Source organism: Podarcis vaucheri (genome assembly GCF_965113315.1).
Source record: "Podarcis vaucheri genome assembly, chromosome: 6".
Taxonomy (NCBI): Eukaryota; Metazoa; Chordata; class Lepidosauria; order Squamata; family Lacertidae; genus Podarcis; species Podarcis vaucheri.
In genome coordinates this window covers 62262701-62289795 of record NC_138764.1, presented here as the reverse complement: position 1 = coordinate 62289795, position 27095 = coordinate 62262701, and the positions used below count along the sequence as shown (strand labels likewise).

The following is a 27095-nucleotide window of genomic DNA, read 5'->3' as shown; positions in this document are numbered from 1 at the left end:
TTTCATGCTAAATACAGGCACAGCCTCTGTCTCAATTTCAGTAAAATGTGCTACAGTATAGATATTTTATTGTTCATACTTTACTAGATGAAAAATCTAGGATGAATTGTATGTTTTATGGAGATGATCACCACTCAACACTGCATTCCTTGCCATTTCACTCCACTGCCACTGCTCCATTGTGCCCAAAACTGAGCGTCCTCCAACCTTTCGCATTATAAATCCCACATCAAAACAGCAAACTTTCTCTTCAATTAGATTGTTCCAGCCATCCCTATTGACCAACCTCTTCCCTTCATCTTTCCAGTTGCCCAGTACCCTAGTTAGCCTCTCCTTCCATATCCCTAGCTCTATTCTTCAATGATGCTGTAGGCAGGCAGCCAACTAAGGCCCCAAGAGGGGTCAAAAGTCTCTCAGGCTCTCTCTGTGCTGTAAATCTGCCAGAGGCAGCATTAGCTACAGACACTGCTGTCTGGCCCATCCAAGCTGCAAACAAAACAGGGTGCTGCTGCTGACTCATGCCCCTGGATTGTTTGTGCTTTGCTCTGGCACGGAGGACCGCTGAGTTCTGAGTTTTAGCATCCATCTCTCCATGTCGGCCGCCCACCACAAGCAGAAACCAGAGCCAGGAGGGCCATGCCCCCTATCTCATGGCCTGGAAGTGCTGAAACAGACCAGGAGCCACAGGGATTGGGTCTGTCTGCTTGCCTTGTTATACAAGGCTGATGTTGAAGCCTGAAAAGAAGAAACAGCATATTAATTCATGGAGGAGGACTATCAATTCTTCTCTTATACTGAAAACCTAAACCAGTAGATGCAGCAGCAGGTGAACAAATGGAGCTGTTTTTCCACATAACAGGGAGCAGGCATCACGCAGGGTCAAACTACATCTGATCCTAACTATATGGTTCTGCTCTTGAGTATGTATACAGTTTTGGCCTTCACAAATTGTCAGCAAGGGCTCCACCCACCTGGAACCTAGCAATGCAAGAAGAGGGCAGGCGGCTTTAACCCTTTGCCACTTGCTGAGTTCCTAATCCAGACCAGCAACCCTGAGCCTGCAATTTGCATTTTTAAAAAGTCATATTGGAACTCATGTTTCATGGAGAGAGCTGCAGCACCAACCCAGACAGACTTCTGAAAGTTGTCGGCAGCAATTCGGATCTGTTTCATTCCTCGCCACTGCTATTATTCTTGGCAGTCTAATGCATCTCGTAGCAGGAGAGGGCAGAGCTCTCTGCGCTTGCAACCCCTCTCCTGCCAAAGAACTGCTGACAGAAGCACATTAAGCAACCCCTTAAACAAGACCCATCATTCGTTAGCCACTGCTCTAGTGAACAATATATGCACAGCTTGGATATCAATTCTGGAGGCATTTGACATTAAGCATCTTAAGGAAGCATGGAAGCCTTCCCCACTAAACACTACCCATCATGGACATTTCATGGATCTTTTTCTATGCAAGGACCTTAACTACTAATGAAGGAGGAGGGACAAAGCAATGGCAAGGAAGAGAGAATGGGACTTCTGCCCAAATGAAGAAGGTTCTGCATCACACATTGCAAAGTGGATGCTCAGAGCAAGGTTGTGATAAGCACAACTGCTGCTGGTTTAGAGATGCTTGGAACAAGGATTTAGGGAAATGTGTAGGAAATCACAATTTGCCACTTACTGTTGGCTCTCTTTATGTTTGTCTTTGGAATGAATCACTTCTGATATATTTTTTGAAGCATAGTACAGTAAATAGTATCTGGTGCTGGCTCGCCAGAGCAGCTTCGTCATGCTGGCCACGTGACCCGGAAGTGTCTCCGGACAGCGCTGGCCCCCGGCCTCTTAAGTGAGATGGGCGCGCAACCCCAGAGTCGGACATGACTGGCCCGTACGGGCAGGGGTACCTTTACCTTTACAGTAAATAGTGAAGTCTCAACCCTATAGGAAAACAGAGGTGCAAGTACGTAATCATGGTTTTCCCAGATTACGCAAAAGCTTTTGTGCAGACAAGTCTGAAAGTACAGCAGAAATAGTGACAGATTGTGAAATGCAGCATGTGCCTCACTTCCTCTTCACACTGTTTTTATAAGCATATCACACAAAAATAAATGCACCAATACAAAAATATTTATTGGCTAACAAAGGCCAGCATAACACATTAGGCCCTGTCTGCTAGAACTATAACCAGAAATTAATTCAGTCTATGTGACTGTTTACTGGTAATATGAAAGTATAGTGCTGTGTGTGAGAGAGAAGAGGGAAACCGTGGCTGTCATTATAGGCCTAACCATGTACACAATCAGAGCATGTTACAGACATTGCCAAGGGACAGGGGAGCTAGTGGTTGAGAAGGACCAGTACCAGCAGAAGTTTGTTACTGCTGCACATGGCCTGGAAAATGAACAGGGTTTTATGGGACTCAGTCCCACAAATATGCTAAAACATAGTTTATGAAATACTCACTGTCCAGGATCAGCAACCGAAAAATAAGCAAGGAGAAATAACTAGGATAGGCATCTGGGAAAACAGTTTTTTTATTATCTTGGTTTTTTTCTGTCTACAGTTGCTTTGCTCTCCCAATACCTTACATTCTCTCACACGCTTCCCTACTTCCTTCCCTATTTTATGCTGAAGCTTTTTCAGAACCAACCAACTGCTGAATATTTTCCTCCCCCTGCTGTCCCTACCTGAGCTCTTTGGCTCCATCACAACTGGAAAACCAAGGATCTGATGATACCCACAGCCTCGCTATCCCACTACTATTGCAGACAAGAAAAAGTTGCCAGAACCTCAGCTCTAAAAGCTGGGTTCTGTGGACACTGAATATAACACTCGGCGGATTTTAAATATTATTTAACAAAATCCACAGGCAGACAGGAGGAATGGAGACAGCTAGTGTGGTCACACACAGCGTGATTCCAGTAAGAGATTGCATGCAGAATACTCTGGCGCGTTCCCTCAGAAGCATCTCATTTTGAGCATGAGTATCCAAGCAAGCAGCTGCTGGTTGGCTCCCTCTGGCAAAGACTACATAGGAAGCGCAGGGTTTCTCACGCCATTTTACAGCATCAAGAGGGGAATTGACGCAACCGCAACAGTTGTCTGACTATTTTACAGTCTACCCAGGGTATAATCTCAAGCTTCCTTGGAGGTGCTGTTGGCACAGAGTGCCAAAACTGAGCCAAAAAGCTACTTGACTTCAGGGCAGATACTGGTAGTGGATGGGCCAGCAACAACACTACTGAGGGGTCCTGAGGTGGGGAGGGAAACCCAAGAAAGATCCTCTCTGGTAAACAAGGTGCATTTAATGAGGATAGGGACATGTTAATGGTCAGAAGGTTTTTCTGCATGAAAGCTATTCATGGATCAGTTCTCCTCAGTTTAACTGTTCAACTTCTATCTATTTCTCCATTCCTTGAAGATACAAGGAGCTGAGAAAGGGCAGTATTCAGCTAACTGCACAAGGATGACCACTATCACAACAGGTCTCCCCCGCCCCAATCTCCCCACCACCCCATGTCCCTAAATCTGCTCTGGAGGGTGGCGGGAGAAATGTCCTGCTGCACAAAGAGAAATCCTTGTGCTGATAGAACAATCACTTTAATGCTGTGTTTAATATAACCCAAGGTCTTTGATGCAATGAGACAATGTCAGAAGAAATGCTGACTTGCTGGGTTAGGCCAATGCCCCCACAGAGTCGAGTATCCTGTTCTCACAGTGGCCAACTGGATACAAGCAAGACAAGCACTCTGCCCACCTGCGATTCCCAGCAGCTATTATTCAGAGGCATACCACCTCTAAATGTGGAAGCAGAAGACAGCCATTGTGGCTTGTAGCTGTTGATAGCATGAATCTGTCTAATCCTCTTTTAAAGCCAGCCATGTTGGTGGCCATCACTGCCTACTGTGGATGAGTTCCTTATGTTTCATCATTTGAAATCAATTGTTTGACCATGTTGGATTTCTTTTGCAATTGGCCATTTACATGTGTGTAGAACATGCAGAACAAAAGGCATGAAAGCTAGACTGGGTCACACACCCAAACTCAGAGAAGCAGCTCCAAACCTTATGCAACACAATCTCCCTAATTCTACTGAGGGGACCTCTGTGCAGTGGCTTCCTGTATTCAGTGCCGCAGCACAAAGGAAGCATATCTGCAATGTTTTCGAGTATTTTCGAGTATGGAGGAAACATAAGTAGAAAAAGCAAGAATGCTTTCTAGAGTATCTGTGACAAGGCTGTGCATCAATTCAAGCAGACTATAAAAGCTACACAAACCCCCTTTCAAAGCACTGCAAAAGACTACAGAGAGGCAACATGGATGGAGTTCATTGTAGAGTGCAGGGGTTGGATGAAGAAACATGAAGAGGCCCAGCGGTTCACAGAACTAGGGTTGAAAACACCTAAAACCAACACTATGATTGGAAGGGGAATGAGTAAGAAATAATAGCGCCTCCAATTCTAAGTTACTGGTTTGAATCCAGCCTGAGTCATTAAAATCAAGTCTGTTTCCATCTCATGGCTATCCAGCTAGATGCATGAAATGAGTTTTGGAAGAGCTTGCTTCAGTTTCTGAGAAGGAGCAGTTTATGATCAGTTTACATTGTAAAAACTGCTGCCACTGCAGACTTTAACCAACACCTCCCCCTTTCTGGCAGTCTTACTTTGAAAGCAAAAACAGGAAAGATAGACTGAGCATCCATGGCAGCGCTAAGGAGGAATGGTGGCATGTCAGAGAGAGAAATTTATTCACAAATCATAATAGAGAACATGGTGCTCATTTCTAGTGAACTTTCAATATCCACATACAGATGAGTGCAAACAATCGGCAGCTCCAGCACTGCAAAACTGAGCAGCAGAACTGCCTCCTGGGACAAATAGTTAAGCCAATGGCTCACTGCTAGACTAAGTTCACCAGAGCCTAGCCAGACATACCTGAGTTCCAAGAGAGGGTAGCAAACACTGACCGCTCATAAGATTTGGAGATGAAGTCTAGAGTAGGTCAAAGGCTTATAATTTCATGTAAGGTCCATAGAAAGTTCAACAGAAACTGGCTGACTCTAGATATCTGAATGGGAGCTGAAACAACAACACTGTTATATCAGCAACTACCAGTGGAAGATTTAAGATTTAAATGATCAGCTGGACACATTCTTTCCCATCCTGAATGTAGTAAAACAAAGGGTGCTTCCACTTTAGGTAGAACTGCCAGGCTTCGTGGATTCACTTTTTACAGGGCATCTACACAACTTCATCATCTGAGCATTCTCATCCTGTGGTTATCCCATCTCTCCAGTGGTAGAAAGTCTGGCTTTTTCAAAACAGCACAATCTCCATGCCTTTAGCATTACTCTTTTTACAGTCATGTGGTTTTGACAAAGGCAATGACATACTGAGAAACTAAACCTACCATAGCTCAACAAACATTCATTATAACCCTTTGCAGTGGATGCCATATTATGAACCAGGTTTTCCCCTCACATAATCTTTTAATTAGCACTAATACACTTCAAAAGAAAGAAAGAAAGAGTATAGTGCTATAACACAATAATGCTATAATGTTATTTTAAAACATTAACACCCATTCCGGACCATTCAGCATTCTGTTTTAATGACAAATACCTCCAGTATTGATGTTGGGAACTAAAGGGAATATATAGGATCAAAGATATTCTGCCTAATGGTTGTCCTATTTCAGCAACTTCATTAAAGGAAAAACTAAATGATACCCTGCACAACTGGCTCCAACTAACTCAGGTCTACTCTTTTGCCTAGCTCTTGCTGAGCAAAGGAGAAGGTCACTATTCCCTGACGCTCTATGAATCACTTTGTCTTAATGCTACCTCAAGTAAAAAGAGCATGGCTTCCAATATACAGTGGTACCTCTAGTTGCGGACTTAATCCGTTCCGGGGTGCCATTTGCACCCCGAAAGGTCAGCAACTGGAGCGCCTCTTCTGACATGTGCACAGCGCGATCAAGCACTTCTGCACATGCACAAAGCATGCAAATCACTTTTGTGCATGCGCAATGCTGAACCCAGAAGTAAACACTTCCGGGTTTGCCGCGTTCGGAAGCTGAAAGTCCATAACAAGAGTGGAACGCAGCTAGAGGTACCACTGTATACAGAATTTTACTTAGCATGGAATCAGGCTCTTTTCAGGGGCTATGATTAGTATAGGAGAGTGACCTGGGTTTCACGATAGAGGAACAACTGTGGGAAGAGTTGTGGCCCAAACCCCCACTTAAAATGATTTCTGTAAGAATACAGGAAGTCACACTGAAAACAGTGTTATGATGGCATTTGGACTCCACTCCACCTGTCAAAAATTGGCAAAGGTTACTCTAATTTATGTTGGTGGGGTTGTGGAAACATTGGAACATTGCTTTACATGTGGTGGAATTGCTGCATAGTTCAGAGATTCTGGACCCCAATTTTTGACACTATTTCCACCATCACCTCCTAGTGCTCCTATCCTTGTAGTGTGGTACCAATTCACCCATTATGCATAAATCTCTGTTTATGCTTCTTGCCACAGCCAGAATGCCAGTGGTTTTCCACTGGAAATCCGACTCACCTGCTTCCCAACAGAGGCGGGTAGCAAAAGTATGGGACACTGCACTTTAGAACACCTGACATACAACAGATAGCCCTTAATGGTTCATCAAAAATAGATGACTTTTATTTTAATTGGTACAGTCATACCTCGAGTTGAAGTAGCTTCAAGTTACGTATTTTCGGGTTGCGCTCCGCGGCGACCCGGAAGTAACAGAGCGAGTTACTTCCGGGTTTCACTGTTCACGCATGCGCAGACGCTCAAAATGACATCATGCGCATGCACAGAAGGGGCGAAACGCGACTCGCACATGAGCAGTCACGTCTTACGTTTACTTCAGGATGCGAACGGGGCTCCGGAACGGATCCCGTTCGTACCCAGAGGTATACCACTCTATACGTTTTTCTTCTATGTTAACTTATCTGCACAGCCCACTAAACCTCCTGCTTTACAGATAAATAAGTGGAGAGGCTTTATTGAGATCTAAATTGACTCACCTTTTTCTTCTTATATGTGATAATTATATACAACATTGCACTCTCTCCTGGTTTTCCCCTCCCCTCTGTATTCTCATTTTATTTTTCTATTTTTATATATTACACTTTTCATTCTTAATGCAATTTTATGTGCTATGTCAATAACCATTCTGACAAAAAATAATAATTTAAAAAACAACTAACTTATAAGGAAAGGGAGACTCTGAGAATGGGTGCCTGAGTCAGACTATCTCTTCAGTCTCCAGTAATTTCAGCCAGCTTCTCCATTGCTTTTCTCCAGTTTTTCCTTCTTTTCTCTTTGGTCTCAAAGGGAGCAGGACAGTAGAATAAAACCAGGCATATCTGCTTAATGTGACTGAACTCATCATAACCTGAGAATCAGAATCTGCCATATGCCGTGATTTATTGATCTGCCCACGGGCTCACATATGAGGCGAAAGTCAAGGAAATGTAGAGGGAGTGGGGAATTGCATGTGCTGTGTGTGAAGCAAAAGAGTTACAGCAACACAACAACACCTCTTCAGTAATTAATTGATAAAAGTGATTCTTTAAAAAAAAATCTGAGGGATCTAAGGAAGAAATAAAAGAGAGAGAAATCTTTTTCTTAAAATAGGACAATGAGGAGGACAACTGAATATCAAAGGCAGAAAATGCTACGCATAACGAACAGCACAGATGGGAAACAGCAGAGGGGTGTGGAAGTTTAGCAAAAAGATTAGTATTTGATAAATGGAGGAACCAAGGAACAGAACAGATATGGGGCAAGATCACAAAGAGATTTAAAGGTTAGAAGAAGTTCAAACTGCATAAAGAACAATAAAGAAAACCCGAAAAAGAAGAGTATAAATATATACCACGATGCAACTGCAAAAAAATAAATAAGCAAAAGAATTATTCTCAAAGTAGCTGGGAGGCAGGAAGACCAGTAAGCAAAACATTACTTACTCATCAACAATTAATCAACACAAGACAGAATGAGAGTCTGAAAAAGGGTTATGGTAGAATCAGCAGGTAAGAGGACAAATCTGAGAAGTATTAAAGGGGGGAATCTTGCAAACAGTATTGTGAGCTGGGAAAGAAAGAGAATCATTAAAGGCAATGCCTAGACTGGACAGCTGATAACTCAGAGACAAGGAAGAAATAAAAGTGAGAAACACTATACTTCTAACGTTTGAGTGTAAGACAATGATCAGGCATGTAAACAGAAGTAGCTATATGAAAATCTGAAAGGAGGAGGGAACAGACAGCTGGATTTTGTGAGGATACCATCAGAAATATTGTAGGCCAAAGAACAGTCAAATTACTCAGAGGAAGAGGATAAAAAAGGGCTGAGCTTGAGAGAGTCCAAAAATAAAATAAAGAGAAAATTGAAGCAAGCCACTGACCTCATTTGCACGTCATCATGGCAAACCATCGTCTTCCCTGAACCTATGATAGGTTTGTATCTTTGAATCATATCTCGTATGGAAGGTTCTCTTCCTTCTAATTAGATCATTTTCCCCATGAGGACAATTTCTTTTACCACAACCTGATACAGCACTATTAATGCATTCCATTTGAGGGAAATTCCTCTCCTTACTCTACTGCAAGAGTTGAGGATTACTGTTTGCTTCTTATGGATCACAACCTTGCTGACCTTGTTATCTTGCCCAGAAGACAACAAATACATATGCTCAAAGGGCAATTATGTTGCATTAGAAATTACATATGTAAATGAAATCAGCTCGTCACATGAACAAAAGCATTTTTGCTATCCCTTGCCTGCGCAAGGCAGAAGAGAATTGTCAATAATTAGCAAGAAAGTCATTAAGAAAACAAAACAATCCAAGGGCTGGGAACTTGTGGCACTCCAGATGTTGTTGGGTTGCAACTCCCAGAATCCCTGACCACTGGCAACACTAGCTGGGGGCTGATGAGAATTGGAGTCTAACAACAGCAACATCTGGTGGGCCACAGGTTCCCCCCCACCACTCTAATCATTAGGAAGCAGGAGTCAGATCTGGGATTACAATGCCGGAGATCATGGTTCAATCAATTCAGAACATTTTGAATTATGCCAGGTGCACAGAAACTCCAAAGAAAAAAGTTACCTCAATAAACTATTGTGGCTAAAGCAGGGATTGAGGGGGACAGACAAATCAAAACAGAATCCTGTGCCAGCTGGAGACTGCAAATTTCATGGCAATAACAATAACTCTTTCTTTCTTGGCTTTTTAGCTTTTCTTAGAGGTTATTCCAAGCAACTGAAAATAAATGCCAAAGATGAGGTGGTAAAACCAAGACACAAGAAATGACAAGAAAAGGCGAGTCCTGTGGGTTGTTGTGGCAAGATATTTCCCTCTTTTACTTCGGTAAATTGTTTGGGATATGCATTAGCTGCCACTACTTGGCATTAGAGTTTCACAGGCTTTTGAAAGGTCTTTGATGCTTGCATCAAAAAGCTTGTTTGGTTTTGCCGCAGCTTCCCTAACTGACATAGTCTCCAACAAAACTAAGCCTGACCGTCAACATCAAACACAGATGAGCCTGTTCCTGACAAAGCTGATGTTGGAGTCTTCTGCTCTGCTTGCATAGAGCTTATCTAGCAGAATGGCTATGAGACTGAACTACATATCAGAGAGCTGTCAGAGCTAACAACTGAGAACTGTTTGTTCTGCAGGCAGTTGCCCCAAGCAGTGAACTATCAGAACTGCAGCTGGCAGTTGTTTCTGGCAGTGAAGTATTACCAGGTTCTAGAGCAGGCTTCCTCAACCTCAGCCCTCCAGATGGTTTTGGCCTACAACTCCCATGATCCCTAGCTAGCAGGACCAGTGGTCAGGGATAATGGGAATTGTAGTCCAAAACATCTGGAAGGCCAAGGTTGAGGAAGCCTGTTCTAGACTGGCTTCATCCACCCAGGCTGGGCTTTGGGCCCTCCTGAACAAGGAAGGTTAGGAAGACTTCCCGTTTGGGTTGGGATCTTGCATGAGCAGCAAGGTCATTCTGGCTCTGGTGTGCTTCTGTGCTAACTCCTGGCCTTTGGCTTTGACACCCTGGTTCAACGCAAAGTTTCCTGCCCTTGGCTCACCTCTGACAGCTGTCAGCCTTGACACCTGATATTTATCTCAGCTCTTCCATGAACTCATTAAACAGCCTTATAGAAGTCACTTTCTCTCAGCCTCAGTTTCCCCAGCTGCAATAAGAGAGTGACACCCTTACTGATCTTTCTCATAGGGTGGTTGTGAGGATGACAAGATGCAACCACATTGAATTTTGTTTCTTACCATCAAGTGATATATCAATTTTATGGGGGTCAGAAATGTGTGAAATGCTTTGAACACTCCAAAAACTTTATGTAAATCTAGGTCTTTATGTAAATCTAGGTCTTTATGTAAATCTAGGTATAGCTACTAGGTATAGCTAATCCAGCTGTTCTTTCTTCTTTCCTTTAAGGAAAAACACTAAATCATAATTCTTCTAAAAAGCTTATGGATGATGAAATGGTAATGATTAGATATCACTGTGGTGGGCACAGTATGAGTATCATTTCAAACTAACAATCTGCCATGTTGATAATGTGGGCTAAATAGTTCAGTGCAAACTTCGCATTAGATGAATCAAGTGTATAATTGACTGCCCACTCCCAGCTTCCAACATAACCCATATTCATCACAGCATCACCACTACTGTAGTGCCCAATGTGGCTAGACAAGTGTAAATGTAGGGTGAATGATAAAATGGGTACAAGTTATATATATATTTCTGTTGATAATAAACTTTAAAACAATTATTTAAACACATGCACATGATTTCTGACATCTCATATCCCAAAGAAGTTGGCACTTTATATAAATAGCCCTGGTTGTAAATGGTTTAGTAGTGATTATTAACATTACGCTGTAAATGCATTTGTTTTTATTAGCACATCTGTATCCAAGAGACAAAATACAACATGTGATATATTAAGTGCAGAGAGTCTCGAGAATTCTGCAGCTTAAGCTAAAGAGCCGGGCTCTCCAACCAAGACTACAATCAGCTGTTAACTCGGGGCATTTCCAAGTTTTGTGGCTGACGAATGCTTTTAATCAGTATATTAAAACCCGCAGTTCATATGGGGACTGGGACTGAACTATCAATCCAAGACAGAGAAGCAAAATCAGAGTGAATGGCTACCCTACCCCAGCCTCCTTTTGGCCTTGACTTCCAGTATGATGCTATCAGTCCATCACTGTTTGGAGTGATATTGGAAAGGGCCCAACTTGTAAGCTAGAGTGTGCTCAACCATATAATAAGACACACACAAATCTGACATCTCATAATGCCCATACAGAGCTTTATCCATCTATTTATGTAACCTTAAAATCCAATAGAGAGGCAGAGGGTGACATCCCTGGCAGGAAATAAAGGCGTTAATGACCAACCTTCTGGGCGCTGGATGCAGGTATGCTGGTTATCACTCAGGAAAAAGCCATCACGACAGTGGCACTCGTAGCTCCCCATCATGTTGACACATGTTTGCTGGCAGCCACCATTCCCCTCTGCACACTCATCCACATCTGTTTCGGGAAGCAAAGGAGAGAATGAGAGTCTGATGCTTACATCACACTATTTATACAACAGAAAGACATCAAAGTATATAAACATATCACTTTATAAAAAGCAGTTTCCAATATTCCATTAAACTGACCCAACATTCTAGCACAGTTAAATAACAGAATAGAGGATGGAGATAATGGAGATAGATGCCTTGATCTTTAGTGGTTGGGACCACCAGGGACAAGGAAACAGGGCTACACCCAAATCCAGTGTTCTTCCCAAGTACATTCATTTACCTTTCCCACGGGGAAAAGTAAGTGCCACTCTTAGACACGCTTTCATGTAATGCTGGACTTCCCTGATCCTCTATCAATAGACACACCATGCATTATAAATCCTTCTTCCCTACAAATTCTGGTGTTGATCATAGTGACTGACCAGCATTAATAAACACCTTACAGAACACTGTTTCGATGGGCAAAAACAAATGTGGAGACTTGGGAGTGGTTTCCCCCCCCCCCAAAAAAAAAACCCCTGCCATTATTTTGTTCATCCGCATGACACCATTGTTTTCTTGCTGAATTTCACTTTCTGAGTAATTGTTTACCCATTGCATTTCAGTGTTTTGTTCAGCCAAACAGCCAAAGGTCTGTGGGGCAAGGGCACCCCCTAGGCTGCATTACTGGGCTAAGTACTTTCAGCTGCCAGTCAACTGACCTCACAAGCTAACAGAGACACATCAGACCTTATAAAACCTGTCCATGGAAGCCAGTTCCTCATAGTGAGCAACTCATTGAACCAAGCAGCACATAAGACTCCCTTGCTTTGCCCCACCTGGCTGCTCCAGTATGTTGCCACTGGGCCACATGTGATTATGCCTCTGGACCATGGCTTCTGTTTGCCTGATTCAGTGCCTAATCTCCAGCCTGTCTCCTCCCTATGGCCCATTTGACTTTAACCTCTCTGTGCCAGGATTAGACCTCAGCTGCAACCTGCTGTAAAACTAAGATCCAGGTCTAACATTCCCTCTTGCCCCCCCCCCACTTAAATAAAATGCATAGGTTTCATTTTATTTGGTGACATGGAAAAAATGAAGTTCACTGAGGTTCCTTTGAGAAGACATTGCGTGCAAATAGATTCTCTCTGTGTGTGTGTCACTTCTGGCAATTAACATCAGCCCAAGCCAGACACACAATTCACTTCTTTGGCTCTATGGCTTATTTTCAAACACATGCTGGACTTCCCTGATTGGTCAGTGCACACTTTTCATAGGTCTGGTGCACCTTTGCAGCTGTTGTGCTGGCCAAGGTGTTAAGGTTACCAAAAATCGCTTGGTGGTAACTCAAGACACAGCACAGCACCAGAAAATAACAGCCACCATTTCTACAGTTTTGCCTAGAAGGAAATAGGCTTCACTTACAAGAAAAGTAGAAAAAAGTTGGGTTGGTTTTGGGGGGAGGGGTTGTTTATTTCTGACAGAGAAGGCACGAACCTTAAGCAACACAGACTTTCAAAATCTTGGGCAGAGCCGCTTTCCCATTCTTTCTGGCTTCTTTAAGGGCCCAGAACATAACAGATGTTTTGCTATTTGGAGCAGAAAAGCCTCAGAACTCATTAATTTTAAGGAACCTCACACACCCAATCCACTCTTGTGAGCTCTTGTCCACTTGTCTATTTTGATTTAATAAAACAAAGCTGTAAACATGGCATAATGCTTTAAAGAATTGTTAGCCTGATTAAAACATACTGCTGTGTGCTTCCCTACACTAGTACTTTAGGCAGGCAGAGCCCAGGGTGCTAAAAGATAGTGTTGTGAGTTTGGGGCGGGGAGGAGAGGAGGGGATTAGCCTGTATGTTGAGACCCTTCTAACTGCTGGATCCAGCAACTGTTAAAATATAAGCCAGGCCAGTTTCCTGATGAGGTGATTGCTGGGTGATGGGCCATTAAAGGGAACAAAGGAAAGGAGATCAGTGCAAGGAGAGTGGAAAATATTTAGTGACTATATGGAAAGTAACTGTACACAGTTGAAAACGCTGGCAGCATTAAGATAAAATCAACAGTGTCATTATTGTTTGAGGGATGTAAAAATGGGGAACTGACAAAAATGGTTTTAGTAAAATATGCAGGAAGAGAATATAAACACAGTGGTACCTGGGGTTACATACGCTTCAGGTTACAGACTCCACTAACCTAGAAATAGTACCTCGCGTTAAGAACTTTGCTTCAGGATGAGAACAGAAAAAGTGCTCCGGCGGCGCGGCAGCAGCGGGACGTCACATTAGCTAAAGTGGTGCTTCAGGTTAAGAACAGTTTCAGGTTAAGAACGGACCTCCGGAACGAATTAAATACTTAACCTGAGGTACCACTGTAAAATGAACCAAGGAAGGAGAGGGAGGGAGGTCACTGCATATTCAATGGTATGTAAAATGTTTGTTTCGTTTGTAAAATTGAAAATTCAATAAAAATTATTTTCTAAAAAAGGAACGGCTGGTGTTGTGGAGCAGAGCCGCAGAGCCATCCTCCCAACACTGGTGTTGCTGTCAGTCAACATTAAAATGACAATTTGCACTAACCTTTTCTGAACCAGCAGGCATTGCTTTCAGAGAGTATGTGGAAGCCACCCTAAAGACTTCTTCCTGTTGGGTGTTGTTGTTGGGGGGGGGGTTGCACTAGGAGGTTTGCTTCCAATGTCTATATCATAAGGATCTGGATTGTTTCTGACCAAGGTATTCCAGAGGGTGGCAAAATGGCATCACCCCTCAGGAGCAGCCTCTCAGCAGGTTGGCTGTGTCTACACACCCACCCAGCAAACGCATTTGGCAACAGTTTACATGAAAGCATTAACAACCAGTTGCTGGCCACATTTTCAAAGTGACTTATGACTTCATATCATTCAATCACATTTCTTCTTACTCATCTCTTATCTAAGGTAATGTCTTAACTATTTTAACTTTTTATTGGTATGTCTCACATCCCCCCGACTATTGTTGCTCACCACTTCCTGCTTGTCCTCTGTCCTTTTCAAGACCAGAACTTCACATATTACTAATATTGTGACTAATGTACATCTTTTTCCTGACTGTCATTTCTGCTGCCTGCAGTCCAACAAACTATCATTTTCTGTAAGCTGCTATTACTCCAATGTCTCCTTCTTGACTAATAATCTCTGATCCAATACTTTTGGGAAAACCAAAAATAAACGAGTTTCCGGCAGAACATGTAGATCTAATCACAGCAGTGGTTCAGCCTATTGTGAAAGCTTATCCAGTATCTGCCTGCCACTTTACGTCTGATCTTTTGAAATATTGGTGGCTAGAAATACACACCTTCTCCTTCAAGTTATCATGGATGACCAAGTAGAGTGCTGAGCTGGTGCCTCAGGCAGGAGAAAGGTGCATTTTCTTGCTCTCAGGATCCCTCACATACTTTATCATAGAACAGAAGAGAAATACAACCAAACTCATTTCTCAACACACACACAGAAGGCAAGAGGCCCAGTGCCAAAGAAAACCTCCTGTGAACTCGAGCATTTGAAGCCCAACAGCTAAGTGGAAAGTTGAGCCCTTCGGACATCAGCCGTGGGGCCATGGAGCGGACTCCGGAAAAGTCAGAATAGCAGGTCGATGACAGCATGCAGAGAGAAGGAATTTCAGATCAGACCCGAATACCTGAACAAATGTCTAAGGGGCTAATTAAAACACACAGACTAGCTCATATGCACAGAAAAGTCAAACGCACTGTCATGCATGGCGTCTTGCGGACTGTTGCCAACTATTAAGATTCTATCCCAAAACATGAGCATTTTAAGGACTGCTTAACCAAGTTGTTCAACACAGTGTTCTTTTAAAGCACATTTGGAGCACATTATTTGCCTCCAGGAATTCTGGGCACTGTAGTTTACCACTCACAGAATTACAGTTTCCAGCAACCCTTAATAAACTATAGTGTCCAGAATTCTTGGAGGGGGAAAATGTGGTTCGAATGTGAGATATGATGTGTACAGAGCCAATGTCTAGATTTATGACGCCAAAGGAAAGATGTATAGATATAAACTATAGGCAAATGGCTTAGAACAAAAGAAACTCCTCAATGATTTGTCAAATAATCAAAATAAAAAAAAATCCTTCCAGTAGCACCTTAAAGACCAACTAAGTTAATTCTTGGTATGAGCTTTCGTGTGCATGCACACTTCTTCAGACACACTGTGAATTTTTTTATTTTGACTATGGCAGACCAACACGGCTACCTACTTGTCAAATAATAATGTTCTAAAATAGCACTAGCGTGTTTTGGAGTCTTGCCTCATGATCTTTCAGATTCTGAAACACAGAATCATAGAGTTGGAAGGGACGCCAAGAGTCATCAAGTTCAACCCCCTGCAAGGCAGGAATCTCAACTGAGGCATCCATGACAGACGACCATCCAACTTCTGCTTAAAAACCTCCAAGGAAGAAGAGTCCACAACTTCCCAAGGGAGTTCATTCCACCATCAAAAATATCCATAAAGAACCAAATATTATTCATACCAACTGAGAAAGAAAGGAAAATCACCACAAAATGTGGCAGTTATGCATGGACAAATATTCTGAGAACGAGTAATATCCTTTTTACCTGTCCATATAACCTCATAGCAAAGTAATCAGTAGTTGGGGGCTAAGAAAGACTCATAATCCAAGCTGAGGTTGTGTCAGAAGTTACCAACTCTAAAATCAAAGACCCATGGTTTGCGTGCTGCCACCCTCTGTGGTGAGCCATCAAGCTTCATGCGAAAGCATCCACAGAAGGCCATTGGCTCTTCTGTGATCTGGAAGGAAGATAAAGGTCTCCCAGTCTGTCATGGATTTTGCCTACACAGCAGCAATAGTGCCTACTGAGCTTGACTCCTGTTTCTTCTTCAATGGTTGCTTAAGGCCCACAATTGACAACAGCTCCTAATTAATGGTAGACACTGTAGGCATACAGCAGGCTCCCTTTTACAGGCATTCCCAGCAGTGGTAGGATGGCAGTGGTAAGGGTGGTGCAGGATGTGGTGGTGGATGTGAGGCCAGCCAACTCTCTCCCTTCAGACAAATTGCTGCATAGAGGGGAAAGCCCAAATAGGACTTCCCTTTCTGAACTATTCTTTGAGTAGTGGCAAGATTAGCACAGAGGCAACTGGTTTAGTAGACAGACCTGGACCTGGATGCCTGATTTCAAGTCCCATCTTGTTACAATTAAATGATCTGTAAACAAAGAGAGGGTGCACTCATAGGCGCCGACTCCATGGGGCCTGAGGGGGCCCGAGCCCCCTCAAAAATTCATTTGGGGGGCTCCGCCCCCCCAATAATCTCGGGCGCCCCTCCAGCAGAGCGCCACCGCCGCCCCTCCCCCAGCCCAAAATGCACAGGGTCGGGCTGCATGCCTCCTGCCCTCCCTCTCGAGCAAAAGCTCCACCCAATTTCCTTCGGAGCTGATTAATAGGCGCAGCACGCTCTCCCCTATTCGCTCACGAGGAGGCGGCGCCACTTTATCTGCATATTCATGAGCTTATTTATTATTCATGAGCTTTCGCGGGCTCCCCCAATATTTTTAATAAGTCGGCGCCCCTGGGTGCACTGAGCTCACAAAGTGCCAACAAGAAGCATTCAAGTCCCACCCGTGCCATGAATTCCTGGGAGGCCTCAGGCAACGTCCCATCTGTAAAATGAAGTAAGATCAATCCTTCCTCACAGAGTTGTTGTACCTGTCCAAACGATTAGGACAATAGAGGCTAGCTAGAAAGCTGTTTCAAGTGCCTATGGTTACTGGAAAAATTTGATCTGGGTATTAAAAGGGCCTCCCACTGCTCATATTTAACCTAGACAATATTCTCCTGATCACGCAATTTGCAGCTTTTGTTTTAAATAGAACTGTGTCCCATGCCAGTATCAGTGTTCAATGGAGAAAACTGTCCACGGATACAATAGAGATAACCTTAAGGTAAATAATAATATAAAGGAAAATCAGTTTGTGGTGGAAAAGGTCAAGGGAAACATACATCCTGCAAATGCATTTGTCCGAAGGAGCTATATATATATATGTTTCCAGCTAGATTAAGCCATAGCCAGATTACGTCAGATGGCTTCAACAAGGCAGAAAGGACTGTGTGTTTGTGATCATGTGTGCTCCTGTGTTTTCTCAATAATGTGATTTTTATCTTAGGCACATTAAGTCCCCTGAATGCCAATAGCTGTCTGTAAAACTCTTACTGATAAAGAAACCATAATTTCCCTGAAGTCAACCCAAGAAAGACAAAATGCTGGTTAAAACCAGTAGCTAAAGTGAGACGGCAGACCTAATGCCTATTTTATTAAAGGCAACATAGACAGGCAGAAGACTAAAGATCCCCATCTTTGATTTGGACAACAGCTCAAATTCCTGTTCTGGTTCAAAAGGTCACTTGGAATCTTATTAGGGATAAAGAAAAGGACGATAATGGGATTTATTCTAGCAATAACCAAGTTCCAAAAAAACTTCCACAAGTCTCGGAAGAGGCAAGCCTGTAATACCTTCTTTAGACCTACACATTTTTCTCTCCCATATTACAGAACAGGAAGGTGGCCAAATACAGAACGCAGCCTGTTATGTAGATCTTTCCACAATAGATTCTTTAGTACAGCTGGGGCAAAGCTCCTCCACAATCATCTGGAAGACGAATCAAAACAATGGTTCCACTCAGCGCTTAATATAGGTTTCTTTTCCCTGTAACAATCTTGCAACACACAAGCCAGGGGCAAGAGCCTAATACATTTACTCCAAAGTGAATCCCATTTGGTTCAATAGAACTTACCCCTAGAAAAGGTGCTTAGGACTGCACCTTTCAATCAGGATAGATCCTCCTGTCTGGAGTGTGTTAAAGTGGCTTTCATTTCTCTCAGCTACAGGCCCCTTATTTAGTCATTTTCTGCTTCCCTATTTGGGTTTAAAACAGCTCATGCTTCTCCCAGCTACTGACCTTAAATTAGTCTTTCCTTTCCCCTTCTCAGTCAACAGCACGATAAATCAGCCTTTTATTGTACAATTCACAGAATCATAGAATTGTTGAGTTGGAAGGGACCATGAGGGTCATCTAGTCCAACCCCCTGCAATGGAAGAATCTCAACTGAAACCTTCATTACAGATGGCCAGCCAACCTCTGCTTTGAAACCTCCAAGGACGGAGAGTTTACCAACTCCTGAGGAAATCTGACAGCTCTTACTGTCAGAAAGTTCTTCCTGATGTTTCATTGGAATCTCCTTTCTTGTAACTTGAATCCATTGGTTCAGGTCCTAACCTCCAGAGGAGGAGAAAAGAAGCTTGTGTTTTTTGCTCTTCTAAGCTATTGGAAGGCATTGTTTACATACTTCCAAAGATGTATTTATTCCCAATTGTATCACTGACATCCTTACCACTAGGCCATGTTGCATTTTCAGAACATAAACAGAACACAGTTACCTTTCTCTTCTTTCATCTGCTTGAAGGGTGAGATCCTCAAGCTGAGGAAATTAGTGTCTCTCTGATAAGTTAGAAGAAGCAGAAGATGGATTTGCAGGTTTGACTGGGTGACAGTACAAAAAGAGTGTATGGATGTGAGAAATATCTAGAAAGAAGTGTAGCCCAGCCACTTAATTCCTACAGTACTAGTCCCAAGTGATATTCTTGCCAAGGCCAAGTAAATTAATGATCTTGGTTTTTAAATGTCAAAGTTCTTACTCAGCTTCCCTGAAATCAACTGTTAATAAACCAGCTCTGCAGGAGGCAGAAACCAGAAGGAAATGACCCAGGTTTGTCATGAGAAAAGATAGCAGTATAGTCTGCAGCGACCAGTTTTCTAAAAGCTGCATTTAAAACATTGCATTGAACATTACTGCTGTACACTTTTGTGCCCCTTTAGTGATTGGATTGCTATTAGTTTATACTAAAAACTTCATTTTTATTTACAGTGAACTGGACTATGAAAACAGTGTGTGGAATGACATGTCTGAGAGGAAAGCCTGATGGAATCTAGTTCTTCCTCTGTACTCCATCATCTTTCTGTCTCATAGAACCTAAAAACATAGGAGTAGCCCTGCCAGATCAGACTAAAGGCCCATTTATTCCAGCATCCTGATCTCATAATGCCAAACAAGAAGCACATAAACAGGACCTGAGTGCAACTGGACTCTCCCCGCCTAGGATTCCCAATGACCAGTATTCAGAGGCACTGTGCCTCCAACAGCTATTGCAGCTAATAGTTATTGATAACCTTATCCTCCATGTTAAAGCCATTATCAAGTTGGTGGCCATTTAACCATTTGTACATTGATTGACTGACTGACTGACTGACTGACTGACTGACTGACTGACTGATTCCCTTTGATTTGTAAACCCCATCATCATATTGATCCAAAGGTGTGTTAAAACATTAAACCCACATAAAACAAACTAGGCTAACACAAATCACATTAACCATTACCATAAAAGCATCTTTAAAATAACAACCAAAATTACTGGATTAGTTCATAATAATGCAGCATAAGATGTTCAAGGAAACATAAACAACCCATAGTGATATGTACACGGTCCATGCATGTGGGTCACTCACGCATTTCGCTGTGGGCTGAAATGTGTGGTGTTGCTGCTTCAGTCCTTACACAAGATGCAAAAAGACTAAGAGTGAATCTTCTACTTTTCCTCCCAAGAAAGAACCAATTCAATATTTCTCTTCTTCCTCCTTCAAGTGTTCAACTGGAAAGCATGTGTCATATGGAGCCATAGAGGAGGGGAGGAAAGACCACAGGTGCACTGACAACTGGCCCCATTGTCGCTTCTGCCAAAACCATATTCAACATGGATCTGACTTAATATTTATTCTTCCACTCAGCCTCTCTTTGTTCCTCCCTTCCTTTTCTTGGACTCACCATATAATGGGAAAGGAAAGCAGGAGAATTGCCCCACCCTTGGCTAGTTCCAGATGTTTTAACTGTAGAGTTTAGGGTTGAGCGACAAATCCACTGGATTGTGTTTAATGGAAAGCTTATGCATGAATAATCCTCGCATAATAAGCTCACTAGCGATTTCCCCACATACACTAATTGGAATGAGATCTGCCCTGCCCATTTTTCCCACTTCAAGGGGATTTGAAGATAGTTCCAGAATTGTCCTTTCCCCCCTTGCTTCTCTTTCAAACTTACAAGACATCAAAAGCCCACTCCTATGCGTGGGTCAAAGCAAAACCTGGCATAGCAAGCCTAAAGAATGCAAAGGGAGTAAGTGGACAGGAGATTGTATATTGGGAAACACAGATTGCTGCTGTTGTTCTCAAACTCAGCACAGCAATCTGCTTTTAGCACCAAGTGCCAGCACTGAAACCTGTGAAGCTGGTACCTCTTGCTCAAAAGAAACAAGCTCCCAGCCATTCTAGCATCTTGTCTGGACACTGCTCTAGGTCTTGTGATAAACTACAGAAACCAATCAATCTCTCTTAATGGAGAATGCATATTCACCAGCTTTGCTTTTACAACTAGAATACAGGCTCACTCACACTTCCAATTGTGCCGTGCCTAGAAAGCATGAGTCCGAGCAGTTTTCCACTGGTCCCATGCTTTCTAGGCGGTCTTGCATTTGACATGTAGCTTTCCCTTGGAAAACACACTCTTTACTACTGAATTGGAACAAACAGCAATCTGCTGTTTGATCTGATTCAGAGGTAAACAACAGGTTTCCCCAGAAGGCAATGGTGGGGCAAACAGAGGCATAGATGAGCCCTTAATCAAATAATGCCCTGGAATCTTCTGAGATTAATTAGCCCAGTTTTTCTTATAACATAGTCTGAACAGGGGGAAATGGTGCTTCTGAGCACGTGCACTGTGCTTTGAGTTAGCTGGCAATATGACCCATGGGGTCATATTACACCTATTCTGCAACAGTCTGTAGTATGTTTCTTTGATAAACGGGTTAATGAAAGGGGGTGATCAGCCTAACCACTAATTTCTTTCTATGCTTTCAATTAAACTGCTTAAGATGGGATTTAAACTCTCCTCAGCCCCATGCTTTTAAACACAAGGGGTAGTAGGGTGATTAATTTGTCTGTTAACCCACACACATGGGTCTGTAGGGGGATAAAATATGGTTAGTTATATTACCTATCTTAAAAAAACCAATGGGAGGGGAGGTATGTTTTTAAGGCTGATTTGAACATTCAGAGTTGGGGGACGGACCCACAAATCTTCCAGAAGATGATTTCAAGTATATGGAGTAGCAAGAGAATAAGAATTAGCATGCAATAAAGAACAAGAAACTCTTGGACAAGAAGCACAGAACAACAATAAAAACAACCCTAGTTCCCTTTAAAGCCCTAAATCAGGCATAGGCAAACTCAGCCCTCCAGATGTTTTGGGACTACAACTCCCATCATCCCTAGCTAACAAGACCAGTGGTCAGGGATGATGGGTATTATAGTCTCAAAACATCTGGAAGGCCGAGTTTGCCTATGCCTGCCTAAATGGCTTGGATCTATTGCAGAGGGTCTTCTCCATGTCCCAGCCATAGCTGTCACAACTGGACAGAACCGAAAAATAAAATAAAAAGGCCTTCTCAGTGGTCGCATCCACCTTACCCCATGAGATCTGTCTGACACCCACCCCTCTTATTGTTTTTTGATGACTGGTTAAAACTTTCCTTTTCTGGCAGTTTGATTTTTATCTGGTAGAATGATGCTTGGCTTAAAATTGTTTTTATCTGCCAAGCTAGTTTCTGTTTTTATGCTGTTGATTTTATTTCTTATGGGATTGTTTTGTTTTTAATTTCCTGCAAGCCACCCTGCACAATGCAAGTGCATTGGAATAGCAGGATATTTAAGTTGTCTCAATAAAACAAACAATTCTTTCCCACAGTCACCATGCCCGTGCATCTGGATGTGGGGAGTGGGGAAAGGCTAACATGTCGCGGTGTGATTTCCAAGCAAACCTGAGCACTGATATCTCTTGTTTTTATAAATGAATGACAACAGTGTGGCTCATACATACTGTCGGATCAAGGCGAACTCAAGCTCTCCAAAGTGAGGCTGAAGGTTTGTTTTGGCCTGGGCTTTATTTGCACACTTCCTCCCCATATTATGATTCTCATCATGTTTGCTATTAACTCATTTGTTTGGTCAGATGTGGGGCTCACCCTGTGTCAGTAGAGCAGGATCCTGGGGCTTCTACACTGGGAGGAAAACCTGCCCCCCTATCCACCCACAGCAGGGCTAATTGGAAAAAGAGGTGAGCTCCCACACAGCAGCAGGGGCAACTGATGTTAGATATTTAGATACATTAAAGATGTTAAATGATCCTTGTGGGAAGCTGTAGATTATTACAAAGACTGTAAAGCACTGGGAATCACAGCATTTGATTCTCATATTGTGATACAGAATGAAGTTCTGCCCATCGTTCCTACCTCAGCAGACAGTAAGTGGCTGTACTCGAAATCAGGGGAAAACCTCTCCTCCGTTATATTTTCTGCCTATAAGCAAATATTTTTGTTTACATGGTGCTCAGGTTTTTTTTTTTAAAAAAGGCCGGTTTTGTGGTCTTAGTGGGAACAAGGTTGTTCTAAGCTAGTAGGCAATTAAGCCTGCAGAATTTACAAAGTATCAAAAGGGAACACAGCTCATCCAGGTTATGCCAAAATCAGTGCAGTTATATCAACCAAGGAAGAGCTGACAACCTTCAAATGCTTTCATGTTATAGAACCAAGTGAGGAAAGATAGACAGGGGCCATTCATAAATTCCAGGCTAGGCTTTCTGATGTTATGCAAGTCCCATTACAATACTAAAAACAAATAAAATAAAATTCTATATGGAGCAAGGTTGCCACCTCTGAAGCAAAAGCAACAACCTTTCCATAGCTTAAGGTTACCAGACGTCCCCAGATTTACATATCTGTCCCTGGACAAAATCCATCTATTTAGAAGGAAGTTGAAAAGTGTCCCCGGATTTATTGAAAAAAGTCTGGTAACCTTACCATAGCTGCTCTCAGAAATAAAATGGCTCAGGTGTGCCTAGCTATGCCAAGCAGGAACCAAGGCAGTGTGGCATTAGAAATCACCCTCCAGAAGCATCACATAACACGTTAGAAACAAACTGCTTCCAAACACTGAATAGTTCCATTTTGAAACAGCCTCATCTTTGGAGTTTTCACATCTATACAGTACTGATCAGATTATTCCAGGAAGAGGAAAAATGGGATAAAACTTAAGCATATCATTGTGTCTTCCTCCTCAAAAAAAAAAGTTCTTCGGACACTGCAAATGTGCAGAAATACCTGGTGTGGAAGTGCCTTAAACTGAGAAGGGACAGAAGGGGAGAAAATCATTCAAGGCTTGTGCACTGCTATCATCCCATCAGCGGCTCTCCACTCACAGATTTACTGCATGGGAGTAAGAATTCAGAGCCAGCTACCTCCCCTGTCAGCAATTTCCCCTAAAAATGTGTTTGAAATATATAACTTGGAGATTGCAATCTTTCAACATGAGACCCTGGGGCAGTGAGGGTGGGAGGGGCAGCATTTCACTGATGAAATGTCAGTGTTTAAATAACTCTGAAGAATCCCAGCTGTTGCTGCTGTTTTTACTTAAACTCATATGTCCAGACACAACAAAAATAGTATACAGGGCTTTAACAGCAAAGTTTTACAAAACAGTTCCTGCAGAAAACTACTCCAATATAGCTGCAGAAAGCAGGCAACTGTGGAATAGGATACAGGGCTACAGAATGCACCCGCAGCCCAAATTTGCACAAGGAAGCCAAGACCCATCTCAGAGAAGGAAACAGAGCATTTGGTAATGAGAGGAGGTAAAGGGGGTTGAGATACGTCACTGACAGAAAAGCAAGTGACTAAACACCCTGGCATTCATTAGAGGTCTAGATCCATGTTTGTTTGTTTGTTTGTTTTTATACCTCCCCATCTCATTTAAATTCCATCTTTCCTACAAGTGTCGCAATTAAAATGCAAACTGTATCTTTAAGTGTGGCTTTAGTAAGCTGGCAACCCTAATATGCAGAAGCACTAGGGCCAACTTGTATATTTGGCAACCTGGTAAGTTAATGAAGACAGGAGTGCCTAGCGTGCTCTGGTCCATGGGGTCACGATGAGTTGAACACGACTAAACAACTAAACAACAACAGTAAGTTAATGTTTATTAGAGACATTTATGCTTATGGTATAATCACACATAATACTTTTAAAAACATGCATCAAACCTCTTTAATCTATTCTATCCTTTTTAAAAGTTAAATTGTGTTCTTAACCCAACTGGATTGAAAATGTAAATTATGAGCTTTGCCAAATAATGTATCAACTTTAATAAGAAATACTGTAGTTCATGCCTTAGTAACTGCATGGCAACCAGGACAGAACAGTTACATTTCTGTGTGTGAATGGTTTTTGCTTACAGAGGGCTAAAAAGCAAGTTTGGCCTAACAGATGAGCAATGAGAGCGATATAGACTTTTGCTACTATGAGAGGTGTGAAGGTGGATTTGTGATGTCAGCAATCTAGAGTCTTTGCGGCTTTAAGAAAAGTTCTCATGCATGTAGGGAGGACAATATTGAGACAAACTCAGATTTGGCTATGCTACTTTTGCAACCCAATGGCATTCTAGATCCTATGGGATAGGGTACTGCTTCACCCTATATGTATATCATGACAGCTCTCTCTCAGGTGGGTACCCCTGCTATTATAAGAGAACAAGGAAGATGTCCATGGTGAGTTCTGGCACCTCTTTTTCTAGAAAAATAACACTAGTTTTAACAACCTTATTTTCAAGCTTGTGATTTTTTGAGGTTTCTCAATGTGGTGCCCTCCGCATGTTGTTGGACAACAACTTCCATCATCCTTGATTACTGGCCTTGCTGGCTAAGGTTGATGGGAGCTGTAGTACAACAACATATGGTGAGCAACACGTTGCATATCAAGAATGGAAACCCTTTTGATCATTACAATCTGGGGAGGGGGGAATTGAATCATTCCACTTCCACTATGACTCAGTGGCAGTGCATATGCTTTCTATCTAGGACAGGTGTGGGAAACCTTTGGTCCTCCAGATGTTGCTGAACTACAGCACTTATCAGCCCTGACCACTGGGCTGATGGGAGTAGTAGTTCTGGAGGGCCAAAGGTTCTCCATACCTGATGCTTCATACGCTCCTCTTTGTTGTTTTACAACGTGTTCCAGAAGTGTAAAAACCAAAGTGGTGCACACCACCTGAAAACACAGAAATCAAAAGGGAAAAGAAAGCACTTTGTAGCCCATAATTAAATTCTTCTCATCATTTGTGCCTGCAAGTCTAATGATTTTGTTCATCGCTGTGCTAGTGCTTCGGTGAGTCACCCTGGCAGGCAGGCAGGCAATCCATTTGCCAGCTGGCAGAATCCAGGGGCTCGCCAAGACTTGCTGCAGACAGGCAACTTTTCTAGGAATGCTGCCTCTGACGGTATTCAGGAAAACCTGTAGCCCTGCTCACTTGCTAGAACAAGAGCTGAAGGAGTGTCTGAATTAGGGACCAAGATGCTCCCAGCGTTTACCCCACAAAGGTTCAATCTGAATGCTCAAGGGTACTAGTCACTGCACTTTCTCTTTCTCACGCCTGGGGTAGAAGATGGCAGCAGCAGAGGTGGCAGGCAGTCCCAGGCCCCAGCAGAGCATCTTTTCCTACATGGGGAATTATAACCGGGATCACTATCCTTAAAGATAAGCTATTAACATAACTTAAGCAAGGAAAGGGATGCGGGTGGCACTGTGGGTTAAACCACAGAGCCTAGGACTTGCTGATCAGAAGGTCAGTGGTTCGAATCCCCACAACGGGGTGAGCTCCCGTTGCTCGGTCCCTGCTCCTACCAACCTAGCAGTTCGAAAGCACGTTAAAGTGCAAGTAGATAAATAGGTACCCCTCTGGCGGGAAGGTAAACGGCGTTTCCGTGCGCTGCTCTGGTTCGCCAGAAGCGGCTTAGTCATGCTGGCCACATGACCTGGAAGCTGTACGCCGGCTCCCTTGGCCAATAAAGCGAGATGAGCGCCACAACCCCAGAGTCAGTCACGACTGGACCTAATGGTCAGGGGTCCCTTTACCTTTAAGCAAGGAAAGGAAGAAGCTTTTATAACAGGCACTCACTCAACATACATTAACTTTTACCATCTCTCCCCCACCCCTTGATTTTTCCCACTGGAACAAAATGATAGACAAAAGCAGCTTTATTCACCAACATGATTTTTCTTCATAGGTTGTTTGGAAAAGTGTGTTCTCCATTAAACAGAGAGCACGTGTTGCGGTTGGGGAAACAGGCCACCAGGAAGTGACTAGGCAGATTTGGCAAAGGACCCGAGCCCTTAAGGGTTAATCGGGTTACTGGGGAATTTGATTGTTACCAATTTTGGAGGAGGGGTCAGAGGTTTTAAATATAGGGGCCAGAGGCTAGAACGTTCTCTTGGCTGTTTGCATCGGATCACCCGCCCTCCCGCCCTTTTATAGGGTGGTTTTTTGTTTTGTTCGCTTGACCTTGCTATTGCCTGTCATGGGGT

The 27095-nt window shown here is 42.9% G+C and overlaps 1 protein-coding gene across 6 annotated transcripts in view; it reads right to left on the bottom strand.

The window, feature by feature from the left end:
* The window catches only part of SCUBE3 (signal peptide, CUB domain and EGF like domain containing 3), a 110938-nt gene that overhangs the window by 54718 nt on the left and 29125 nt on the right, over positions 1-27095 (bottom strand). For 5 of the 6 annotated variants that reach the window (XM_082226839.1, XM_082226835.1, XM_082226837.1 and 2 more), the window contains exon 4: positions 11443-11577. In XM_082226839.1, the coding sequence (XP_082082965.1) occupies positions 11443-11577 (135 nt within the window). Of the gene's footprint in view, positions 1-8427; positions 8626-11442; positions 11578-27095 lie in introns of those variants that run through there. The other variant, XM_082226840.1, reaches the window with a different exon arrangement.